Source organism: Pseudophryne corroboree, chromosome 12 (assembly GCF_028390025.1).
Source record: "Pseudophryne corroboree isolate aPseCor3 chromosome 12, aPseCor3.hap2, whole genome shotgun sequence".
NCBI classification, from domain to species: Eukaryota; Metazoa; Chordata; class Amphibia; order Anura; family Myobatrachidae; genus Pseudophryne; species Pseudophryne corroboree.
Genome location: NC_086455.1, coordinates 150,878,338 through 150,904,367, shown reverse-complemented (window position 1 = coordinate 150,904,367; position 26,030 = coordinate 150,878,338). Strand labels below are relative to the sequence as shown.

Below are 26,030 nucleotides of genomic sequence, written 5' to 3'. Positions count from 1 at the left end.
CAGATAAAAAAAGATTTTGCCATACTCGAGGCTATTGTGGTGACAAGAATTTTTACTAAAGTGCCACAGGATTATTGATGACACTGAGGGTAGTATTCCTGGTGACAATTACCTCTGCTAAAATGATAGAAGAATAACAGTCATTATGGTACAAGGAATCCTTTTTAGATCTTTTTGAAGCTCCTTTCTTGCCTAAAGTTGTGTCTACACTAGCATGCAAAAGTCTTTGGCAAATAAAAATAATTGTTAATAATAGACCTAAAAAAATGTAGTGAAATAATGAAAATATTTATTCATATTTTACATGATATTTTAACTAAACATTATCAAAATGATTTATCTTTTTATAGTATAACCTAAATACAGATTAAGGGGGTCATTCCGAGTTGTTCGCTCGTTATTTTTTTCTCGCAACGGAGCGATTAGTCGCTAATGCGCATGCGCAATGTCCCCAGTGCGACTGCGCCAAGTAAATTTGCTATGCAGTTAGGAATTTTACTCACGGCATTACGAGGTTTTTTCTTCGTTCTGGTGATCGTAGTGTGATTGACAGGAAGTGTGTGTTTCTGGGCGGAAACTGGCCGTTTTATGGGTGTGTGCGAAAAACGCTACCATTTCTGGGAAAAACGCGGGAGTGGCTGGAGAAACGGAGGAGTGTCTGGCCGAACGCTGGGCGTGTTTGTGACGTCAAACCAGGAACGAAACTGACTGAACTGATCGCAGATGCCGAGTAAGTGTGGAGCTACTCAAAAACTGCTAAGAAGTGTCTATTCGCAATTTTGCTAATCTTTCGTTCGCAATTTTGATAAGCTAAGATTCACTCCCAGTAGGCGGCGGCTTAGCGTGTGCAAAGCTGCTAAAAGCAGCTTGCGAGCGAACAACTCGGAATGAGGGCCTACATTTGGTTTTCATCAATGTGTCCTCCTTTGGCACATATCACCGCTTCACATGATTTGGGTATCGTAGACATCAACTTTTCTAAAGTTTTAGTTATGCCTTTCCAGACCTCGTTCAGATATTCCCAGAAGTTTTTAGAATTTTTGAAGCCATCACACAAACTTTTCTGTTTACTTCATCCCAGAGTTTCTCGATGGGATTGAGATCAGGTCCCTGAGGAGGCCATGTCATAATTTGTAGAACCTTCTGCTTTTCTTTACTATTCAAATAATTGATACACAGTGTAGATGTGTGCTTAGGGTCGTTAGATTGCTGAATGATGAACCCCTTTCCAATATTTCAAGTTCCACTTGGTACAGCATGATGTACTAACATACTGTGCTTTTTGTTTATTAACCATAGTTGATGTTATTTGAACTACAGTAAATCTCCAACCTTTCCTCCACCGAAACCACCCCAAATTATGACATGACCACCACTATTACCCCTTTTACACCTACGAGCACGGGTCGCAGCCGGGAGCCTGACACGGGAGCTGCCCCCTGCTGCGACCCGTGCTCGGTCCCTTTCCCATCAGCAGTCACAACCCGGCATATGCCGGGTTGGTGACGCTTCTAGCTACACGGCAGGGGCGGCGCAGGGAGATCACATGATCTCCCAGCGCCGCCCATCCATACAGTGTAAACGGGAGCCGTGTCGCATCAACACGGCTCCCGTTTACACTACACCCTACCCGGATCATTCCCGTGTCCTACCCAGGTAAATAGCCGGGTAGGATTCACGGGTCACTTGATCCGGGTTGACCCTTTTCCACTTGCCAAAAACACGGGTAAATGCGCGCCCCCGTGCATTTACCCGTGTTTTTTGAGCTAGTGGAAAAGGGGTATATGTGTAACTGTATGACCTAATACAGTTATCTAAAACACGTACTCTGACCATTCTTCAAACATACTGACGTCTTCTGGTTCCGAAAAAAATCAAATTTAGACTCATCGGTCCAAACTACTTTATTCCACTGATTCAGTGACCAATACCGGTGTTCTTTGACCTATCAAAGGCCTTTTATTTTATTTACAGAGTTCAGCAATGGTTTTCTGCAAGCTATATGACCGTTTAGACCTCTGCAGACGTCTCTTAACTGTATCAACTGATACTGGAGTTTGTCTAATTTTATTGAGTACTTTGATTGCAGTTGCTGGAAGTCTTAGGTTTCACTTACTCATTATGATAATGTATTTTCATCCCTTTTTGCTGAACACCTGGGTTGCTGAGAACATTTTTTCGGCACGTTTGTACCTGTTTCTTTTCTTTGTATCAAGCTAATCTATATGTTACACTAGACAGTGGAATTTTTAATTTGTTAGCAATTTGTCAATGAGTATAGTCTTCTTCAGAAAGAGTTTAACTGTTGCCACAGAATTCAAGTGAATATTCATGTCTTTTTTAATTCTTAGAAAGTTATGGTTATTACTGATTTTTAACACTGTAAAAAAGGAATTCAAAATAAAAAAGTAAGATTATAAAATATTAAATTAATAAAAATATATTTTATATAAAAATATTATCAAATACAATTAATCAACATACAATACCAGATTTATTAATGACCAGCTCTAAATTACGTACTTTAGCATATCGATAAACTCTTGGGACGGAGATGAAAAAGAAATACGCTCGTGTTTGCAAATAATATGGTCAATTAAGTATAGTAATGTATATTTAAAGTAAAGTCCTAAAGTCTCATTTATAATCCTATTGATTTTAGGGAACAATTAAAATGGATATTCATTAAGATAGAGCAATATAAGTAAACATATAAGCTTTGGCCAAAGACTTTTGCACGCTAGTGTACATGTCATGTTAACCAGGAGACTCTGTTGCCGTCTTTTTACCTTCAGCTGGTGTACTGAAAAGAAGAGGAAACTGCATTCCTCAGAGTGATCACTGTTTATGTATCCAGGACAGAAGGTCTTAGGAATATGGGATGTAGTCAAATGTTGACATAGAACATGCCGGCACGTGGGCCGACATTCTGCACGTACAGAGGAGGGTTAGGCACGGGGGTGGGGGAGAGTTGTAGGGGCGGGTTAGTCTTTGGGAGTTGGAAGTTAGGGTTAGGCACTGTGGGAAGTGGTTAGCAATACTGCAGGAAGCACCATTGGATCTGCTGGAAGTCCTCAACAGTTAACCGCTGGACCTGGAAGACACCGCTGTAGTTAAAGTCGGCAGTGTTCAATGTCAACATTGTGAGCGTTTCCACATGCATGTTGACATGTGGAATGTCCGCAAAATATACCACATCCAGTAATATAGATTAACTTTTGTAATTTCGACTGGATTACCAAAGGATCATGCCCTTCCATTCAAATCTCTTTCCTGAACCCTACTCGAGTGGTGACAACGTCTTGTCCAAAAAGAGTCCATCCTTTAATCACTATGAATTGGATACAGTATCATCTACAGTATTAACTATCGGTTTGTCAGACATGTCCTCCGTAACAGCTACTTCAATAGATGTGTGAATTATTGCAGCATATTTTAAGCAATACTTTGTATTCTTATAGCCCTTAGTATCGTATTGCTTGGGAACATCCCATTCTTATGGTTGACATTCAGAATTGAAAGAGAAAACTGCAAATTTCAGTAAACTCACCAATAATTCCTTTCCCTCCAAGTATTCTATGGCAGCAGGAAGCTACCCCATTGTATGGGCTGCTATGGGGGATTTTGGGGAAAAGGAATTATCAGTGATTCTTAATGCATAGAAGGGAAGAAGAAACTGTGCTTAAGCCCTTGTGGGAACATTGGTGGTCATTCCGAGTTGATGGCTAGCTGGAATCGTTCGCTGTGCAGCGATGAGGCAAAAAAAGGCACTTCTGCGCATGCGGTACGTACTATTACAACGAACAATGTAGTTTCACACTGGTCTAGCGAAGCATTTCAGTCGCACTGGTGGCTGCAGAGTGATTGACATGAAGTAGGTGTTTCTGGGTGTCAACTGACGGTTTTCAGAGAGTGTCCGGAAAAACGCAGGCGTGCCAGGGGAAACGCAGGCGTGCCAGGGGAAACGCAGGTGTGGCTGGGCGAACGCAGGCGTGGCTGGGCGAACGCAGGACGTGTTTGTGACGTCAAAACAGGAACTGAGCAGTCTGAAGTGATCGCAAGCGCTGAGTAGGTTTAGAGCTACTCTGAAACTGCACAAAAAAAATTGTAGCCGCTGTGCGTTCCTTTCATTAGCACTTCTGCTAAGCTAAAATACACTCCCAGTGGGAGGCGGCTTAGCGTTTGCACGGCTGCTAAAAACTGCTAGCGAGCGAACAACTCGGAATGACCACCATTGTCAACTAGACTTTAAGTTAAAGCTAAGAGGTCAGGCAACATTGGTACTCCGAGCAGACTATAAACAAAATAAGCACCACATTACCTGTTAACCTTGTTTTAAGAGCAATTGTGCAATGGGACATGCATTGTGATTCTCCTCATGGGACGGGGCTTCAACCTGGTTTCCTGGGGGAAGATTCACCAGACATGCACTACTAGAAAGAGCCACTGCTAAAAAGTATTCAGTGAGTAATACTAAGGGGTCTATGTACTAAGCTTTGTCGAGAGAGTTCCAACCAGCCATTTCCTAACTCAGGCTCGATCATCTGATGTGCTTTATAGACCTAACATTGGTAAAGGGGATGTAAACCAAGTGCTGTTGCTTCTTTCAGGTGTTACCTTACCAGTGTTTGAGCACTATCAAGAAGGAGGAGATAGTGAGTATGGATCAACATGTCTATAAATCCCTTTCTGTCTTATCATGGGACTGATTCAAAAGCGAATGCAGCAGCGTCTATTGCGGGCGCCCGTCTCCGAATACTGCATCAGCCCTATGGCAGGTGTAGTTTCTTTGTCTGACTGTGGCCTCCAATTCTTGCGGCTTTATGTCTCTGAACGCAGCCACTTGTATTGACATGCCGGTGAACGTTCCGTAATATGCCCACTGAATGGACCAAATTTGCATGCATTTCTAGCCACCTCCCAGTTACTGGCCATGAACGCCCATCACTTTTCTGCCACCTTTCTGATATTGTCTGAATCGCTCTCAACAGCTCTCGTCTTGATTCTTTCCTTTGTCTTCCAGGTTACGAGTTAACGGGCCTTGCGAGAGGTGGCGAGCAGCTAGCTAAGCTGAAGAGAAACTATGCGAAGGCTGTGGAGCTGCTGGTAGAACTTGCCTCTTTACAGGTATAAGCTGGGATGTATGAGCACTTCAGGACAGCTGCTGAGCAGTAGATATTATATTATACCATTATCTTTGGAGCCAGTGGGATATTATGATAATTAGGCATGCGGGCTAATTTGCCTACATATATACATGCTTATTTGCATACAAATATTAAACCCTGCGCCCACGGCAAGGTCATGCAACATAAAGTCCCTGCGACATCTTGCGTGACAAAGAGATCCAACGCTGTGGTATTCCCCGACACCTGAGGGGTGACCAAGCATTATAGTACGCCTGTTTAATGACAAAATCACCTTCATCAAAATCAATGTTGTCTTCATTGGGTGCAGATAACAGGGACCAGTCAATAGACCTTTTATTTTGTATTCTTACACAGACTTCATTCGTCACTCTGGATGAAGCCATTAAAATCACAAACAGGCGTGTTAATGCTATAGAACATGGTAAGTAAACCCAAATGACTGCTATATTCTGTTTTCTTCTTGCTATTCAGATGTCATGCCATGTTAGAACATCGAACTACTGAAAATGTAATCCAGTCCGATGAGAGAGAATCTGCCTCCATCTTTGTGTTTAGCAGTGACAGATTCAGGGAGGGGGCGATCAGGGTGATCACCACATAACACTTCCATACTTTCCACTACCGCTGTGGGTTCTAGCAGCGCAGTGGAGAGCTGGTGTGCGCCACATCAAGTCAGGAAGAGAGCTGCCTCTCCCGCCCGGCACAAAGTAGCATGTGTTGGGCTGGGGAGGGAGGCTACTGCCCTGATCACCCCCACCCGAATCTGCCACTAGTGTTAAGTCAGTCCATCGGAGTGCCACACAGCAGGTGTTTGCTTTGCCATAACAGGACATTTATCACAAATGTATGTTTGTTCATTTCTGTAGCATCTATAAGGGATATTAGGGAATCTAGTATGATGGGGTATAGACGGGGTCCAAAGGAGCCGGTGCACTTTAAATTTCTTCACTGGGTGTGCTGGCTCCTCCCCTCTATGCCCCCTCCCACAGGCAGTTTAGAAAAAAGTGCCCTCAGAAGAGGATGCACATCTCTGAGCTCCAGAGAGTTAACTTCAATTTATTTTTAATGTCTATTATTTGCGGTATGCTGTTTGGGCAACAGCATACCTGCACTGTGGGAGTTAGGAGGGGGGGACGGTCACCAGCCTTGCGAGGGGCACAGCTGCTTCCCCGCTGCAGAACCACCGTCCTGAGGGGTTTTCGTTTAGTGGGGCACTGCGCCTTGGCTGTCACAACCGCAGCACGCCGCACACTCCTAACACTGCCTGAAGGTGATGTCTATGGTGAGTACAAACCGGGGGCCCCGCTAGGGGGGTCCCCCGGTTCAAAGTGCGGCTGAACACGGGCGTGACATACGGGTCCCTCCTGGGGGGGTTCCACTAGGGTCCCCCGTGTAGACTGGCTGACAGTTGCTTGAACTAGCACTTGTGTTACGTTTTTGAGCAAACGGGAGACATTGGGCTTAATTCCGAGTTGATTGCAGCAGCAAGTTTGTTAGCAGTTGGGCAAAACCATGTGCGCTGCAGGTGGGGCAGATATAACATTTGCAGAGAGAGTTAAATTTGGGTGAGTTATTTTGTTTCTGTGCAGGGTAAATACTGGCTGCTTTATTTTTAAACTGCAATTTAGATTTCAGTTTGAACACAACCCACCCAAATCTTACTCTCTCTGTACATGTTATATCTGCGCCCCTCCCCCCCCCCCCCCCCCCCCTGCACTGCACATGGTTTTGCCCAACTGCTAACAAATTTGCTGCTGTGATCAACTCGGAATTAGTCCCATTGCCAGTATAAATAATCACTATAGCTCTGGCGCCATTGGAGGGGGCGGAGTAACCTCAGAGCAGGACCAGGTGCGTTTTGGCGCCTTCCTCTGCTTAATGCAGCCACAGACAGCACACACAGCGCTTCCTGCCTTACAAGCCACGCTGGAACACTGTTACAGGGTGTAGCGAAGGGGGAGAGCCGCTATTGTACACTATCTGGGTCCTCTACAGGACGGACATTATTAGTGTTTACTGTGTCATAGTTAGCTGTCATCCTCACTGGGCTGTACAGCTCAGGGTGTGCTGGTGTCCTTCTCTCTGTGTGTCTCCTCTCACATATAGGGGGTAATTACAAGTTGATCGCTGCTACCTGGTCGGGAATAACACCTTTGTGAAGTTTTACAAATTTGATATCCTGGCCAAAGAGGATACCCAGGTTGCGCAGGCGGTGCTGCAGCAGTCTCCGCACGTTCCTGCCCATTCGGGAAGCTTTAGAACGTCCCCATCGTACTAGATTCCCCAATATCCCTTATAGATGCTAGAGAAAATAGCATTTGAATTACCTACCAGTAAATCCTTTTCTTGTAGTCCATAAGGGAGATTGGGCGCCCGTCTCAGTGCGTTGCCTTTTCTGCAGGTTCTCTGTTATGTGGTTACCTGTTCAGCTGTAGCTGTTGTTTCTAGCAGTTGCTGATTGTTTTATGTTATGGTGTGGTGGTATGTAAATCTCACCACCATTTGTCATGTTCCTTCTCTCATATATGTCCTTCTTCAGGCATTGTTTTACCTATAACTGCCTGTGGGAGGGGACATAGAGGGGAGGAGCCAGCACACCCAGTGAAGAAATATAAAGTGCATCGGCTCCTTTGGACCCCGTCTATACCCCATCGTACTAGATTCCCCAATATCCCTTTATGAATTACGAGAAAAGGATTTACCGGTAGGTAATTAAAATCCTATTTTCTCTATCGTCCTAGTGGATGCTGGGGTTCCTGAAAGGACCATGGGGAATAGCGGCTCCGCAGGAGACAGGGCACAAAAGTAAAGCTTTCCGATCAGGTGGTGTGCACTGGCTCCTCCCCCTATGACCCTCCTCCAAGCCAGTTAGATTTTTGTGCCCGGCCGAGAAGGGTGCAATCTAGGTGGCTCTCCTAAAGAGCTGCTTAGAAAAGTTTAGCTTAGGTTTTTTATTTTACAGTGAGTCCTGCTGGCAACAGGATCACTGCAACGAGGGACTTAGGGGAGAAGAAGTGAACTCACCTGCGTGCAGGATGGATTGGCTTCTTGGCTACTGGACATCAGCTCCAGAGGGACGATCACAGGTACAGCCTGGATGGTCACCGGAGCCTTGCCGCCGGCCCCCTTGCAGATGCTGAAGTAAGAAGAGGTCCAGAATCGGCGGCAGAAGACTCCTCAGTCTTCTAAAGGTAGCGCACAGCACTGCAGCTGTGCGCCATTTTCCTCTCAGCACACTTCACACGGCAGTCACTGAGGGTGCAGGGCGCTGGGAGGGGGGCGCCCTGGGAGGCAAATGAATACCTATTTTGGCTAAAAATACCTCACATATAGCCTCCGGAGGCTATATGGAGATATTTAACCCCTGCCAGAATCCGTTAAGAGCGGGAGACGAGGCCGCCGAAAAAGGGGCGGGGCCTATCTCCTCAGCACACAGCGCCATTTTCCCTCACAGAAAGGCTGGAGGGAAGGCTCCCAGGCTCTCCCCTGCACTGCACTACAGAAACAGGGTTAAAACAGAGAGGGGGGGCACTAATTTGGCGTTAGAAATATATAAAAAAGATGCTATAAGGGAAAACACTTATATAAGGTTGTCCCTATATAATTATAGCGTTTTTGGTGTGTGCTGGCAAACTCTCCCTCTGTCTCTCCAAAGGGCTAGTGGGTCCTGTCCTCTATCAGAGCATTCCCTGTGTGTGTGCTGTGTGTCGGTACGTGTGTGTCGACATGTAGGAGGACGATGTTGGTGAGGAGGCGGAGCAATTGCCTGTAATGGTGATGTCACTCTCTAGGGAGTCGACACCGGAATGGATGGCTTATTTAGGGAATTACGTGATAATGTCAACACGCTGCAAGGTCGGTTGACGACATGAGACGGCCGACAAACAATTAGTACCGGTCCAGACGTCTCAAAAACACCGTCAGGGGTTTTAAAACGCCCGTTTACTTTAGTCGGTCGACACAGACACAGACAGGGACACTGAATCCAGTGTCGACGGTGAATAAACAAACGTATTCCTTATTAGGGCCACACGTTAAAGGCAATGAAGGAGGTGTTACATATTTCTGATACTACAAGTACCACAAAAGAGGGTATTATGTGGGATGTGAAAAAACTACCATAGTTTTTCCTGAATCAGATAAATTAAATAAAGTGTGTGATGATGCGTGGGTTCCCCCCGATAGAAAATTATGGGCGGTATACCCTTTCCCGCCAGAAGTTAGGGCGCGTTGGGAAACACCCCTTAGGGTGGATAAGGCGCTCACACGCTTATCAAAACAAGTGGCGGTACCGTCTATAGATAGGGCCGTCCTCAAGGTCCAGCTGACAGGAGGTTGGAAAATATCATAAAAAGTATATACACACATACTGGTGTTATACTGCGACCAGCGATCGCCTCAGCCTGGATGTGCAGAGCTGGGGTGGCTTGGTCGGATTCCCTGACTAAAAATATTGATACCCTTGACAGGGACAGTATTTTATTGACTATAGAGCATTTAAAGGATGCATTTCTATATATGCGAGATGCACAGAGGGATATTTGCACTCTGGCATCAAGAGTAAATGCGATGTCCATAACTGCCAGAAGATGTTATGGACACGACAGTGGTCAGGTGATGCAGATTCCAAACGGCACAAAGGTGTATTGCCGTATAAAGGAAGAGGAGTTATTTGGGGTCGGTCCATCGGACCTGGTGGCCACGGCAACTGCTGGAAAATCCACCGTTTTTACCCTAAGTCACATCTCTGCAGAAAAAGACACCGTCTTTTCAGCCTCAGTCCTTTCGTCCCTATAAGATCATATCTGCCCAGGGATAGAGGAAAGGGAAGAAGACTGCAGCAGGCAGCCCATTCCCAGGAACAGAAGCGTTCCACCGCTTCTGACAAGTTCTCAGCATGGCGCTGAGACCGTACAGGACCCCTGGATCCTACAAGTAGTATCCCAGGGGTACAGATTGGAATGTCGAGAAGTTTCCCCTTCGCAGGCTCCTGAAGTCTGCTTTACCAAGGTCTCCCTCCGACAAGGAGGCAGTATGGGAAAAAATTCACAAGCTGTATTCCCAGCAGGTGATAATTAAATTACCCCTCCTACTACAAGAAAAGGGGTATTATTCCACACTATATTGTGGTACTGAAGCCAGAAGGCTAGGTGAGACTTATTCTAAAAAAAATTTTTTGAACACTTACAAAGGTTCAAATCAAGATGGAGTCGCTCAGAGCAGTGATAACGAACCAGGAAGAAGGGGACTATATAGTGTCCCGGGACATCAGGGATCCTTACCTCTATGTCCCAAATTTGCCCTTCTCACTAAGGGTACCTCAGGTTCGTGGTGCAGAACTGTCACTATCAGTTTCAGACGCTGCCGTTTGGATTGTCCACGGCACCCCGGGTCTTTACCAAGGTAATGGCCGAAATGATGATTCTTCTTCGAAGAAAAGGCGTCTTAATTATCCCTTACTTGGACGATCTCCTGATAAGGGCATAGTCCAGGGAACAGTTGGAGGTCGGAGTAGCACTATCTAGGATACTGCTACAACAGCACGGGTGGATTCTAAATATTCCAAAATCGCAGCTGATCCCGACGACACGTCTGCTGTGCCTAGGGATGATTCTGGACACAGTCCAGAAAAAGGTGTTTCTCCCGGAAGAGAAAGCCAGGGAGTTATCCGAGCTAGTCAGGAACCTCCTAAAAACAGTGCATCATTGCACAAGGGTCCTGGTAAAAATGGTGGCTTCCTACGAAGCAATTCCATTCGGCAGATTTCACGCAAGAACTTTTCAGTGGGATCTGCTGGACAAATGGTCCGGATCGCATCTTCAGATGCATCAGCGGATAACCCTATATCCAAGGACAAGGGTGTCTCTCCTGTGGTGGTTATAGAGTGCTCATCTTCTAGAGGGCCGCAGATTCGGCATTCAGGATTGGATGCTGGTGACCACGGAGCCCAGCCCGAGAGGCTGGGGAGCAGTCACACAAGGAAAAAATTTCCAGGGAGTGTGATCAAGTCTGGAGACTTTTCTCCACATAAATATACTGGAGCTAAGGGTAAATTTATAATGCTCTAAGCTTAGCAAGACCTCTGCTTCAAGGTCAGCCGGTATTGATCCAGTGGGAAAAACATCACGGCAGTCGCCCACGTAAACAGACAGGGCGACACAAGAAGCAGGAGGGCAATGGCAAAAACTGCAAGGACTTTTCGCTGGGCGGAAATTCATGTGATAGCACTGTCAGCAGTGTTTCATCCCGGGAATGGAAACTGGGAAGCAGACTTCCTCAGCAGGCACGACCTCCACCCGGGAGAGTGGAAACTTCATCGGGAAGTTTTTTCCACATGATTGTAAACCGTTGGGAAATACCAAAGGTGGACATGATGGCGTCCCGTCTGAACAAAAAACGGGACAGGTATTGCGCCAGGTCAAGAGACCCTCAGGCAATAGCTGTGGACGTTCTGGTAACACCGTGGGTGTACCAGTCGGTGTATGTGTTCCCTCCTCTGCTTCTCATACCTAAGGTGCTGAGAATTATAAGACGTAGAGGAGTAAGAACTATACTCATGGCTCCGGATTGGCCAAGAAGGACTTGGTACCCGGAACTTCAAGAGATGCTTACAGAGGTCTTATGGCCTCTGCCGCTAAGAAGGGACTTGCTTCAGCAAGTACCATGTCTGTTCCAAGACTTACCGCAGCTGCGTTTGTCGGCATGGCGGTGGAAAGCCGGATCCTAAGGGAAAAAGGCATTCCGGAAGAGGTCATTCCTACCCTGGTCAAAGCCAAAAAGGAGGTGACCGCACAACATTATCACCACATGTGGCGAAAATATGTTGCGTGGTGTGAGGCCAGGAAGGCCCCACAAAGAAATTTCAACTCGGTCGTTTCCTGCATTTCCTGCAAACAGGAGTGTCTATGGGCCTCAAATTGGGGTCCATTAAGGTTAAAATTTCGGCCCTGTCGATTTTCTTCCAGAAAGAATTGGCTTCAGTTCCTGAAGTCCAGAAGTTTGTCAAGGGAGTATTGCATATACAACCCCCTTTTGTGCCTCCAGTGGCACTGTGGGATCTCAACGTAGTTCTGGGATTCCTCAAATCACATTGGTTTAAAACCAGTCAAATCTGTGGATTTGAAGCATCTCACATGAAAAGTGACCATGCTCTTGGCCCTGGCCTGGACCAGGCGAGTGTCAAATTGGTGGTTTTTTCTCAAAAAAGCCCATATCTGTTTGTCCATTCGGACAGGGCAGAGCTGCGGACTCGTCCCCAGTTCTCTCCCTAAGGTGGTGTCAGTGTTTCACCTGAACCAGCTTATTGTGGTGCCTTGCTCCTACTAGGGACTTGGAGGACTCCAAGTTGCTAGATGTTGTCAGGGCCCTGAAAATATGTTCCAGGACGGCTGGAGTCAGGAAAACTGACTTGCTGTTATCCTGTATGCACCCAACAAACTGGGTGCTCTTGCTTCTAAGCAGACTATTGCTAGTTGGATGTGTAATACAATTCAGCTTGCACATTCTGTGGCAGGCCTGCCACAGCCAAAATATGTAAATGCCCATTCCACAAGGAAGGTGGGCTCATCTTGGGCGGCTGCCCGAGGGGTCTCGGCTTTACAACTTTGCCGAGCAGCTACTTGGTCAGGGGCAAACACGTTTGCTAAATTCTACAAATTTGATACCCTGGCTAAGGAGGACCTGGAGTTCTCTCATTCGGTGCTGCAGAGTCATCCGCACTCTCCCGCCCGTTTGGGAGCTTTGGTATAATCCCCATGGTCCTTTCAGGAACCCCAGCATCCACTAGGACGATAGAGAAAATAAGAATTTACTTACCGATAATTCTATTTCTCGGAGTCCGTAGTGGATGCTGGGCGCCCATCCCAAGTGCGGATTATCTGCAATACTTGTACATAGTTACAAAAATCGGGTTATTATTGTTGTGAGCCATCTTTTCAGAGGCTCCGCTGTTATCATACTGTTAACTGGGTTTAGATCACAAGTTGTACGGTGTGATTGGTGTGGCTGGTATGAGTCTTACCCGGGATTCAAAATTCCTCCCTTATTGTGTACGCTCGTCCGGGCACAGTACCTAACTGGCTTGGAGGAGGGTCATAGGGGGAGGAGCCAGTGCACACCACCTGATCGGAAAGCTTTACTTTTGTGCCCTGTCTCCTGCGGAGCCGCTATTCCCCATGGTCCTTTCAGGAACCCCAGCATCCACTACGGACTCCGAGAAATAGAATTATCGGTAAGTAAATTCTTATTTTAGGCTACACATCCACTTTTCCTATTAGTCACATATCTGCGTTTGGAACGTTCTTTCATCATGCTGTAGTATATGAATGTTGTTTCACCTTACAATGAAACCAGTTCCTGGTCAGATGTAAAAAAGAGAATTCTACAGGAGAGCTGTTCAACATGTGGAACTACACATCCCAGCATGCCCTGCCAAGGTTTTAGCATGCACTAATAGCAAGCCTGTGGTAGAGCTTGCTGGGATGTGTAGTTCCACAGCAGCTGGAGGTCAGTATGTTTTAATACCCGTTCTACCCAAAGTTGCTTCTTTACTGTCACTGTACTGCACAAATAACACAACTTTTGTTGTATTTCTCCACAGTAATTATACCAAAAATTGAACGTACCTTGTCGTACATTATCACTGAGCTTGACGAGCGCGAGAGAGAAGAGTTCTACAGGTACAGTACATATATACGCCATTCAGTGTATCTTTCCAGTCTCCCTTCCATACCATTATGTGTGCCTGCCCCTCACACCGGTTTATATAGTTTGTCTGCAGGGTCACAATAATTCATTTGGCATCATTCTATAGCATACAGTAGGTCTGCAAACTCGGTCCTCATTACCCCCACACAGTGCATGTTTTGCAGGTCTCCTCACAGAATCACAAGTGAAATAATTAGCTCCACCTGTGGACCTTTTAAAATGTGTCTGTGAGTAATTAATACACCTGTGCACCTGCTGGGTTACCTGCAAAACATGCACTGTGTGGGGTAATGAGGACCGAGTTTGCAGACCTACCGTGTATACTCGAGTATAAGTCGACCCGAATATAAGCCGAGGCACCTAATTCTACCACAAAAACCTGGGAAAACTTATTGACTCGAGTATAAGCCTAGGGTGGGAAATGCAGCTCTAGCCGTACACAGCCCTCAGTGCCAGATATGCCCTCATACTGCCAGATATGCCCTCATGCTGCCAGATATGCCCTCATGCTGCCAAATATGCCCCACAGTGCCAGATGTGCCAGATATACCCTCATGCTGCCAGATATACCCTCATGCTGCCAGATATGCCCTCATGCTGCCAAATATGCCCTCATGCTGCCAAATATGCCCCACAGTGCCAGATATGCCCCTCATGCTGCCAGATATGCCCCTCATGCTGCCACATATGTCCCACAGTGCCAGATATGCCCCTCATGCTGCCAGATATGCCCCACAGTGCCAGATATGCCCCTCATGCTGCCAGATATGCCCTCATGCTGCCAGATATGCCCCTCATGCTGCCACATATGCCCCTCAAGCTGCCACATATGCCCCACAGTGCCAGATGTGCCAGATATGCCCCTCATGCTGCCAGATATGCCCCTCATGCTGCCACATATGCCCCACAGTGCCAGATATGCCCTCATGCTGCCAGATATGCCCTCATGCTGCCAGATATGCCCTCATGCTGCCAGATATGCCCCTCATGCTGCCACATATGCCCCTCAAGCTGCCACATATGCCCCTCAAGCTGCCACATATGCCCCTCAAGCTGCCACATATGCCCCTCATGTTGCCACATATGCCCCCTCCCCAAGTGCCAAATATGCTCCCCCCGTGCCTGTTACTTACCCCTCCGTCGATCCCTCGCTGTCTTCTGAAGGAGGGACACGGAGCGCACAGCGCGCGCCTCTCCTGTGTCCCTCCTGCATCTCGGGCGGCCGCGGCGGTTCTATTAAAGGAAGTGCCGGTTCATGATCAGAGGTCACGAACGGGTACTTCCTTTAATAGACCCGCCGCTGCCGCCGGAGATGCAGGAGGGACACAGGAGAGGCGCGCGCTGTGCGCTCCGTGTCCCTCCTTCACACTGCTCTGCCTGTCACGCTGCACTGCCACTGACTCGAGTATAAGCCGAGGTGGCTTTTTCAGCACAAAAAAAGTGCTGAAAAAGTCGGCTTATACTCGAGTATATACGGTATGTTCTATAGGGTATCCTGTCTATAGATCTACACTAAAAAGGTTTACAGTCAATAGGACTACCACTAATGTTCGACATGCATTACATTGACAGGGTCAAAAGATCGACATGTAAAAGGTGAACAGTTCAAAAGGTCAACATGACAGTGGTCGACACACATATGACCGACACATTTGTGAATAAATCACGGAAAGTGGTCATTAGTCAGTCCTTGGCTTCTGGTGTCCCATCCATGTATAGAAATAAAAGGAACGACTGGCACAAGAGGAGACCTCTGTCTCAGGGATTCATTGGTCAAGACTTTTAGGGATCTATGTACTAAGCCTTGGATGGAGATAAAGTACCAGCCAACCAGCACCTAACTGTCGTTTTTCAAACACAGCCTGTAACATGGCAGTTAGGAGCTGATTGTCTGGTACTTTATCTCAGTCCACTTTATCTCCATCCAAGGCTTGGTAAAACCCCTTAGACCACTTAAGGAAAATTCTACAGTAATCACAATGGTTTAGCTGCTAGGGACATTGCCATTGTTGTCTATGGATAGCCTGCAAAGCTGGTCCCACCTGGAACTGAACAGAAATACCATGGAAAATCAGATCTCTTAATTGCCAGCTGTTTGTCTAGGGAACATAGGAGAAATGGAAGCTCACATGGTGCCCAGTTTAGGGTTTGGCATATTTCTGCATTACTGTGCATTGACCAATATAGAATTTACACTGTTATCTAAGTTGCACTTGTAGCCCACCATGCTTGGAGAATCAGATAAGGGACAGGCAAGTAAGGGAAGCACAATCCGGGGGTTTAATTCTGAGTCTGGTGCACCTGCAGCCATGTGTCCATCCATCCAATCATGCCAGAGCACTACTGTACGTGTGTATCCACCCGTTTAAGCATTATACCCTCCCGTCTTTATCTGGAAAGGTTTTTCTGTGACCCGGCAACAGACAGAGAGGTCCCTTCTCATCTCCGACTGGTATGCATGTCGCTATACTGTATATGCATGGAGTGCGGCTGCCTTTTATGCCGCAAGATTCAGCCACTTTTCATCTTGCGCCAGACTCAGGCCCAGTGTGTGCACGTGTAACATGCTCTAGGTGACCCCCCCCCCCCCATTTCCACAATCCTGGTTCCAGAGCCAGGAGAGGAGAGCTTTCTCCGCCACTTAGAAATGATAGCTCTGGCTTCATTCAATTTTACAGCTGTAAACTTGGTCTAATTTCTATCTATGTTACTTACCTGAAAGCGGTTTAACCTTTTAGATACAAATAGGACATGTCCCTTTTTTTATTCTCCATTTTCTTCCTTTTACTAGATTAAAGAAGATCCAAGAGAAGAAGAAAATTATCAAGGAGAAGGCAGAGCTGGAGCGTTCCAAGTTCCAGAGATCGGGAGGTCCACAGCCATCCAGTCTCCTTGCTGAGGACCGTGATGAAGATCTTCTGTTTGACTAGTCAATCTGTCACTTGTACATAATAATAAATAATGTGTAGGGCAATGTAGTTGTACAATGGTGTATTGTTTTGCTCTGACCTCTAAGCCCACCCCCCCCCCCCCTTCCCCTGAAACCACCAGGGGTTTGCAGTGGTTCATGTCATATCCATTGTGCTTGATTATGTCAACTCCATCACTGTGAACATTGTAAAGAGCCATGTTATTCAATTACAAAATACAGTTCTAGCACTGACCAATGGGCGATCAGATCAGGACTCCTCTAAGACCTATGGAAGCCTATTTAAACTGCTTAAGTTATTGTATAATTGTCTCGGTTTGTTTTAAATTAAAAAAGTGTCATTGTGTACCATAATAAAATTGTTTTAATGGTTATTACATTAAGGGGGGAAATGAGTTACTGCAGGTGAAAAACGAAAGTAGCATCAGGTACTATTCAATCAGACTCCCGATTTCACCCGATAACCTTGTTAACGCCAGTTAAAATAGTGTGTTAAATGGGAAAATCCACCTACTGTTGATTCTCATGTGACATCTGATAAAGCGTTCCATTCTCCCTATTCTTACAGCATCCTCCCTCAAGGAAGTACCTGATAGACATTTGGACATGTGTCTCAAGTCTTTATATTCACTTACAGGCGCCATTGCCAGACCTGCCATGGTTGTGGCCTGGGTGGCTAAAGCTAATGAAAACTGGGCAGATGCCCTTGAAAACAGTTTTCCTTCTGAGGTGACCAAGGAACAACTGTTATTAATTGCCAACATCAGGGATGCCGCCTATTACATTGGCGAGGCTGCTCTGGATACAGCCCTTCTGTCATCTAAGGCTTTAGCTGCTTCTGTAGTAACCCGAAGCATTGTTTAACTTTTTTCCTGTAAGGTGGACTCTGACACTAAGAAGGCCCTGGAAGCACTTCCATACACAGACAAATTTCTTTTTGGACCAGAATTGGATAAGATTGTCAATAACATGGCAACTTCCAAAACGGCTTGCCTACCCTCAGCCTCCTCTGCGCAGCCTTGGACTTCGTCCTTTCACCCTCAGGGCAAGGCCAGAAGTAAGACCTTCCCTAAGCTGGCACATCCCACAAAGGCTTCTAAGCCCAAACCCAAACAGGCATGGGTGGCTAGACGCCCAACTACCAAACCAGAGGATAAACCCTCAGCCTGACCGGCCTGGCCTCCCCCTGGGGGACCCCAGGGTAGGGGGCCAACTTCTTCAGTTCACCCATGCTTGGCGTCAGATCAAAACAGACGTCTTGGTTCAAGAAGTAGTCTCACAGGTACGCTCTCTCCTTTCCGAAACGTCATCCCAGACAATTTCCTACCAGTCCACCAGCAGACCTCAGCAAGGCCAAGGCACTAAAGACAGTTATTCAATCCTTACTACATTCAGAAAATAAGGCTGTAACATAACAAAGTGTGGAAAAAGTGAAGCGCGGTGAATACTTTCCGGATGCACTGTATGCCTATTTTATCTGGAGAAGCTACAGCCTGGCAGATAGAAACACTTTGAGCAGAATTAAATAAATTTCGCGGTAGATTACAGAGGGCTAATCGATCCCCCAGGGCTATCCAAATAGCCCTGAAGCCAGGAGTTATTTGGGATTATTTTTACCTGCCTCAGAAGGGATGAAAAAAAATCCCAGATAATTAGCGGGTTAACGGGTGCCGACCCTGTTAACATACAAATCCGTGAACCTTTCACAGATTGTGTGTCAATGCCCATTTGTACAATCAGCAGCAGGTAACAAATAAAAGGAACTGAGCCTTTTAGGTACGTTAAATTTCTTGCTAGTTTTCAATGCCTCGTTCGTGGCATTTGATAAATGGTCAGAGTGCGAAAACTCAGCCTCTACCACTTTTGGCGTTTACATAAAGAATCTTTTGCTTTTGGTGCCTGTTCACCATCTTCTAGCTGGAGTGAGAATTTAACTGCCCTAACTAAAGCAGCCACATTAAATATAGATTGCACCTCTTCAGCATCCTAGAGATCAGCATTATCTGCTGCAGAAGAAGATTCCTCAGAATCTAAGAGTGGCCTAGAGTGTGAGGATGGCACAGTATGCTTGGTGGAATAGGTAGTTGTACCTGGCCCTGCAATATATTATGGAATGCAGCTGATGAAGCTGCAAGACTCTATACGGAGTTAGAAAACATGTCCAGCCAGGACGGAGGGACAGGTGGGACTGTAATGCGCTAATAAACAGGCTGCAAATGCTGAGGTAGACCCACAGGGGGAGTCACAGACGGGATGCAATATGGTCAGCAATTTTAGCCAGCATGTGAGAAAATCAGGCCTATGGAGGCTCCTGTGCTGGTACGGGGGGAGCTGATGGGCCAGGAGGGACAAAACAAGAGGTGCACTGACCGTCTTACGATAAATCCTGAGGTAATGCCTCTGCTAAACAGGCCCTACGTGACACTAGAGTAGGGGCCCCAGTCTGTTTAGTCGCCTTGCCTTTGTTAAGCATAACTGCAAGGAGAATAACTTATGGGGGGGGGGGGGGGGCTGCTGTCCTCTTGCTGACATCCACCACTGGTTCCCTGGTCTTAATAAAGTGCCCCCAGCCCCAGTAATATATGTGCCCAGCAGCGATCAGATCTAAATTACCCCCATGGTGAGAATAGGACATATACAGTAGCTAAATAGTTTTATCCAATAGCATGAGGAAAATGGCTCAGACAATGGTGGTCATTCCGAGTTGATCGCAGCCAGCAACTTTTTGCTGCTGCTGCGATCAACTAATCCACGCCTATGGGGGAAGTGCATTTTAGCATAGAAAGGCTGCGTTCGCTTGTGCAGCCCTGCTATACTTAAAAATTTTCCTGCAAAACAAGACCAGCCCTACAGCTACTTACCCAGTGTGACGGATCCAGCGATGAAGGTCCCGGTCCTGACGTCAGACATCCGCCCTCCGTTCTCCTGGACACACCTGCGTTCTTCTTACCACTCCCCGAAAACAGCCTCCAACGGTGAGTATCCACCCCGGACCACCTCTCCGCTGTCAATCTTCTGTTCAGCGCTGCGTCTTTTCTTCTCGCTAGGCGCACCATTGCCCGGCGACAGACGCAACGGCGCGCAATGCACACGCCGCGCATGCGCAGTTCTGACCCGTTCGCACCGCAGCGAACATCCACTGCGTGCGAACGGGTCAGAATGACCCCCAATGTTACAGGCGAGAGGGGGCTCACACACAGTGCCTCTAAAATATAAAGTTTGGAGAAAACAAGAAGGTGGTCTGTCATTCGGCATGGGGGATTTCTTGAAAACACTCTCTTACCAGGAACTAACTAAAATAAATATATTCTTAAACAATCTCACAACTAGAAAAGCTTAAACACCACACTTGCACACATCCGTCTAGATGCACTACTCTCCACTACCACAAGAGGGAGATCAAGGACAAATTACACAATACCTGCAATAAACAGGATTATATCACATGAGTGAAGGGATTATTCCAATATAATGTATTGTATATAGGACTGGGCAGTATGTTTAAATACTGAATGTAAAGAAAAATGTACTTGTGTCTCGCACATGTTATTGTTATTGAGCTCATTGGTACTGTGCCTTGAGGCTGTACATTGGGGGTCATTCCGAGTTGTTCGCTCCCTAGCAGTTTTTAGCAGCCGTGCAAACGCTATGCCGCCTCCCACTGGGAGTGTATTTTAGCTTAGCAGAAGTGCAAACGAAAGGATCGCAGAGCGGCTACAAAGTTTTTTTGGGCAGTTTCAGAGTAGCTCAAAACCTACTCAGCGCTTGCGATCACTTCACACTGTTCAGTTCCTGTTTTGACGTCACAAATCCGCCCTGCGTTCGCCCAGCCACGCCTGCGTTTTTCCTGGCATGCCTTTGTTTTTCCGAACACTCCATGAAAACGGCCAGTTGACACCCAGAAACGCCCACTTCATCTCAATCACTCTGCGGCCACCAGTGCGACTGAAATGCTTCCATAGACCATTGCAAAACTACATCGTTCATTGCGCCACATACGCATGCGCAGAACTGACATTTTTTTATCCTGATCGCTGCGCTGCGAACAAATGCGGCTAGCGATCAACACTTCATATGGTGCCATCTTTCACACACTGTAAATTTGTAAATAAACAGATTTGTACACCTTGAAAAAAATAAAAATATATTTTTTTTAATTAATGTTAGGAACTCCAGTACAATTTGAGTGAGACCCCTAGAGCCAGTGAAAGGGTCTTCCAACAATAACAGCCCCCCATTGATCCCTTAGTACGTGACACGTACACTGGTACTTAGGTTGCCATCTGGACTTAAGCCTCTAGCAGTAGGGGCTCACACAAGAGACTAGAGACCACAAGAAACAGACTGGAGCAGTGACGTGTGGTGGGGTGAGAGGAGCACAGAGGGAAAGGTCAGATCTGGGTCAGGGTCACAGCCAGAACAGGCGAAACACTGCAGGATGGAATACGGTACTGAGGATATGATTTGCTGGATTGGTAGTGATGGAATGCGGACACAGTGCAGTTGGTATATCTTCACAGGCTGAGATAATGTACACAGGAGCAAAAGGCAAGAGGTTTACTGAGCTGACTGCCTTATCACAGGAGAATGCATCAATCAGCACAGCCACAGAGGGAGGCACATATCATACGAGTTCCTGCTGTTTCAGGGAGCCACAGACCAGCTTTCAGTGTGGTCACCCAGCGTCCCCCATTACAATGCAACTAGAAGGGATCACCAGGCAGAAGTCAAGAATGTCCCTGTCACCTAGCAACGACTGGGACCTGCCAGGGATATACGGGCTGCATCGGCGACTTGGAACTGAAAGACACATTATGCTTCCTTCCTTTCAAAATCAGATGTCCAGCAATGCCATCAGCTCAGAACTGGCAGAAACTAGTGGGATCCAGATACACCCATCTACTGTTCAGAGAAGTCTGGCCAGAAGTGGTCTTCATGGAAGAATTGGGGCCAGGAAGCCATACCTTTGACATGGAAACAAGGTCAAGCGACTCTACTATGTAACTTCAGTTGGAGGAGAAGGAACAAAAGCAAATTGGCCAGCCCCATGTCACAATACTCAGGAGGAGTAGGAAAAATAAGAAAGTTACCGCCGCCTTCCTTAGGTTTAGGAGGAAAAAGTGGAAGCTGGCCAGCCTGAGGCCACCTTCCTCGGGCCACCTTCCTCAGGAGAAACAGTAAAAATCAGGAAAGCAGGCTTTAACAGGCTGTCTTCCTTAGGAAAATGTAGGGGGGGGGGGAACAGAAATGCAGCCAGCAACAGGCCACCTTCATTTGGAGGACGAGGAGGAGGAACAGCAGCAAATTGGCAAACCTCATGTTTCCTTACTCAGGAAGAGGAAAATATGAAAGATGGCCAGCTTCAGGCCGCCTTTTTGGAGTAGAAAGAAAAATAGGAAGGCGGGCAGCAGTAGGCCGCCTGCCACAGGATGAGGAGGAAAAAGAGGATGGCAGCCTATCTCAGGCTGCTTTTCTTAGCAGTAATAGGGAGGGGGGGGGGAGAGAAAAGCAGGCTGTAATAGGCTGTCTTACGTAGAAAAGTGTAGAAGAAACAGGAAGGCTGCCAGCAACATGCTGCCTTCACTAGGAGGATGAGGAGAAAAAGAAGGGGACCAGTTTAATTTCACCTTCTTCAGGAGTAGGAGGAAATGGAAGGTGGCCAGTAATAGTCCGCCTTCCTCAGGTGCAAGAGGAAAAATTGGAAACCGGCTAGCCTCATGCCGCATTCCTTAGGAGGAGGAGGTAAAATAAAAATGTGTCCGGCAACATTCCTCTGGAGGAGAAGAAAAAACATAAAAGCCAGCATTAGACCACCCTGCTCAGGAGGAAAAGGAAAACTAGAAATCATTCAGCAACAGGCCACATTCCTCAGGAGGAGGATAAATAGAAGATAGCCTGTTGCTGGCTGCCTTCCTCAGGAGAGGCTTGGGTGGAAACTAGAAGGCTTGATGTAAGTCTTCTTCATACAGCACAGGAGAGTATAGGAGAATAGAATACTATGGTGACACATGAGTCAAAGGTGCTGGGATGCGGAGCACTGCCTTCTACTTAGGATTGCTGGGCTTTGACCAACTAATAAGGCTTAGGTGCTGGGATGTGGACCAGTACCAGCTTTTTAGATAGCTGAGTCATGACTAGCTTGCACAGACTAGGATGTCGTAATGCAGAGCAGTACCAGCTACTTAGGATTGATGGACTTTGATCAGCTAATTAGGCTTGGATGCCGGGTTGTGGAGCAGAACCGGCTTCCACGGTAGCTGGGGCATGACCAGCTTGCTCAGACTAGGATACTAGAATGCAGAGCAGAACCAGCTTTCAGGCCTGCTGGAACATGGCCAGTTTGTTCATACTAAGATGCCGGGTTGCAGAGCAGGACCAGCTTTCAAAATAGCTGGGACACAGCTGCAATACTTGGATGCCGGACTGTGGAGCAGGACCAACTTTCAGAGTCAGCGGATGCAAGGTGACACTGCACCAAAGTCCTAAGGCAGAATGCTAGTTCAAGCGCAGAAGTCTCAGCAGGGCTGTGGACAACAAAGCACTGACAACCACAAAGTGCTTTGCATGATATTTATACCTGTGTGTCTCTGATGATTGGTCATAGAAGTCATCAGTCCACTGACTGACTCCTAGATCCTGACTGGTCAGCTGAATCTGCACTGTCATTGCTGTTCCAACCGATGCAGCTTCCTCTTATGCTCCATTGGTGCTCCATAGACATGTGACAAGAACTAAGATGGCGGCGCTGGCTCCACATAAAACGCCGATCACAATGGCCATTGAGAAAGGAGATGAACCATGGCCCACGGGCAACAGCGGAGACATGCGGCCTCACCATGCTGGAACAGGAGAAGTGAGAAAGTGCCCAGCAGAGCAGCACTGTGTGAGTTTGGTTTAGTACAGTACCCCCTCCCTTAGAAGTGGTCCCTGAACACTCCTTGGGTTTTCTTGGAAACTTTGTATGGAACTTCTTGATGAAAAGAGAAGTGTGAACATCTTCAGAAAAGACCCAAGACCAATGTCATAGTGCAGCATCAAAAGTAAATAAGGTGTTAGCATGCATAAAGCGGAAAATTGATTCAAGGGATGAGAGTATAATCTTGCCATTGTACAAATCATTGGTACGGCCGCACCTTGAATATTGTGTCCAGTTCTGGGCACCGCTCCACAAAAGAGACATCTTGGAACTTGAAAGGGTGCAGAGGTGAGCCACCAAACTGATAAAGGGGTTATGAGGAAAGGCTTACTAGGTTAGATATGTTTACACTCGAAAAGAGGTGGCCTAGAGGTAACATTATTAATATTTACAAATATATAAAAGGGACAATACAATGATTTATCAGGAGATTTGTTTATTGAAAAATCTCTGCACAGGACACAGTCTGAGGTTAGAAGAGTAAAAATGTTATACCCAATGAAGGAAAGAGTTCTTCACAGTAAGGGCAGTAAGGATTTGGAATTCACTGCCTGAGAAGGTAGTAATGATGGACTCAATCAATATGTTTAAAAATGGAAAAGATAAAGTCCTAACTGAAATAAATATACAAGGATATAGCATTTAAAGTGAGTGCATTTTAGAAAATGCATGATTTCTAGTGTTAGTTAGACTTATTAACTCAACTTCATCTAGGTCAGTATAGTTAAAATAGTGGGGGTCATTCAGAGTTGTTCGCTCTGTAAAAATCTTCGCATCGCAGCGATTTTCCGCTTAGTGCGCATGCGCAATGTCCGCACTGCGACTGCGCCAAGTAAATTTGCTATGCAGTTAGGATTTTTACTCACGGCTTTTTCATCGTTCTGGCGATCGTAATGTGATTGACAGGAAATGGGTGTTACTGGGCGGAAACAGGCCATTTTATGGGCGTGTGGGAAAAAACGCTACCGTTTCCGGAAAAAACGCAGGAGTGGCCGGAGAAACGGAGGAGTGTCTGGGCGAACGCTGGGTGTGTTTGTGACGTCAAACCAGGAACGACAAGCACTGAAATGATCGCAGATGCCGAGTAAGTCTGGAGCTACTCAGAAACTGCTACGAGGTGTGTATTCGCAATATTGCGAATACTTCGTTCGCAATTTTAAGATGCTAAGATTCACTCCCAGTAGGCGGCGGCTTAGCATGAGCAAATCTGCTAAAATCCGCTTGCGAGCGAACAACTCGGAATGACCCCCAGTATTAAATACATATTAGTGTAAGAATATATAAAAAAAAAAAAGTTGTGAAATAGATGGACATTTTGTCTTTTTTTCAACCTCAATAACTATGTTACTATGTTACCTTTCTTCCAGACCATGGGCCTAATTCAGATCTGATTGCAGCAGCAAATTTGTTAGCTAATGGGCAAAACCATGTGCAGGGGAGGGGGCAGATATAACATGTGCAGAGAGAGTAAAGGGCCCCATACACTGGAGCGATAATGGGGGTCATTCCGAGTTGATCGCTCGCTAGCAGTTTTTAGCAGCCGTGCAAACGCTATGCCGACGCCTACTGGGAGTGTATTTTAGCTTAGCAGAAGTGCGAACGGTTATATTACAGAGCGGCTACAAAAATTTTGTGTGTAGTTTCAGAGTAGCGCAAAACCTACTCAGCGCTTGCGATCACTTCAGACTGTTCAGTTCCGGATTTGAGGTCACACACCCGCCCTGCGTTCGCCCAGCCACGCCTGCATTTTTCCGCACACTCCCTGAAAACTGTCAGTTGCCACCTAGGAACGCCCTTTTCCTGTCATTCGCTCTGCGGCAAGCAGTGCAACTGAAATGCATCGCTAGACCCTGTGCAAAACTGCATCGTTCATTGTGCCTGTATGTCGCGCGTGCACATTGCGCCGCATACGCAAACTGCCATTTTTTAGCCTGATCGCTGCGCTGCAAACAAATGCAGCTAGCGATCAACTCGGAATGACCTCCAATGCCTGATTTCTTCCGATTTCAGGCATTCGTCCCGATATATCGGATGAAATAGGGCATTTTGGAGGTGTTTCCAATCCGATCCGATGCGCGTTCCAGTGAGCATCGGATCCTCCAGATTGAATGTGCTGTACATTCAATCAGGTCCCACCTGGGGGCATGGCTGGGATCGCCCAAGATTCATCGTATGCAAAAGGACAGCATCCGATGTATCTTGGGCAATCCTGCCTCCCGGGTGGCTGGCAGTGTGATCACCTGCGACATGTGATCACATAAGTGTATGGGGCCCTTTAGATTTGGGTGGGTTATTTTGTCTCTGTGAAGGGTATATACTGGCTGCTTTA

General features: G+C 46.7%; 1 protein-coding gene across 1 annotated transcript in view; it reads left to right on the top strand.

The window, feature by feature from the left end:
• Positions 1 to 17,144, top strand: part of ATP6V1D (ATPase H+ transporting V1 subunit D) — a 48,260-nt gene extending 31,116 nt beyond the window's left edge. The window contains exons 5-9 of the mRNA XM_063948181.1: positions 4,611 to 4,655; positions 5,024 to 5,127; positions 5,505 to 5,571; positions 13,750 to 13,828; positions 16,648 to 17,144. Of these exons, the coding sequence (XP_063804251.1) occupies positions 4,611 to 4,655; positions 5,024 to 5,127; positions 5,505 to 5,571; positions 13,750 to 13,828; positions 16,648 to 16,786 (434 nt within the window). The 3' untranslated portion in view covers positions 16,787 to 17,144. The remainder of the gene's footprint in view (positions 1 to 4,610; positions 4,656 to 5,023; positions 5,128 to 5,504; positions 5,572 to 13,749; positions 13,829 to 16,647) is intronic.
• The last annotated feature ends 8,886 nt before the right edge of the window (positions 17,145 to 26,030 follow it).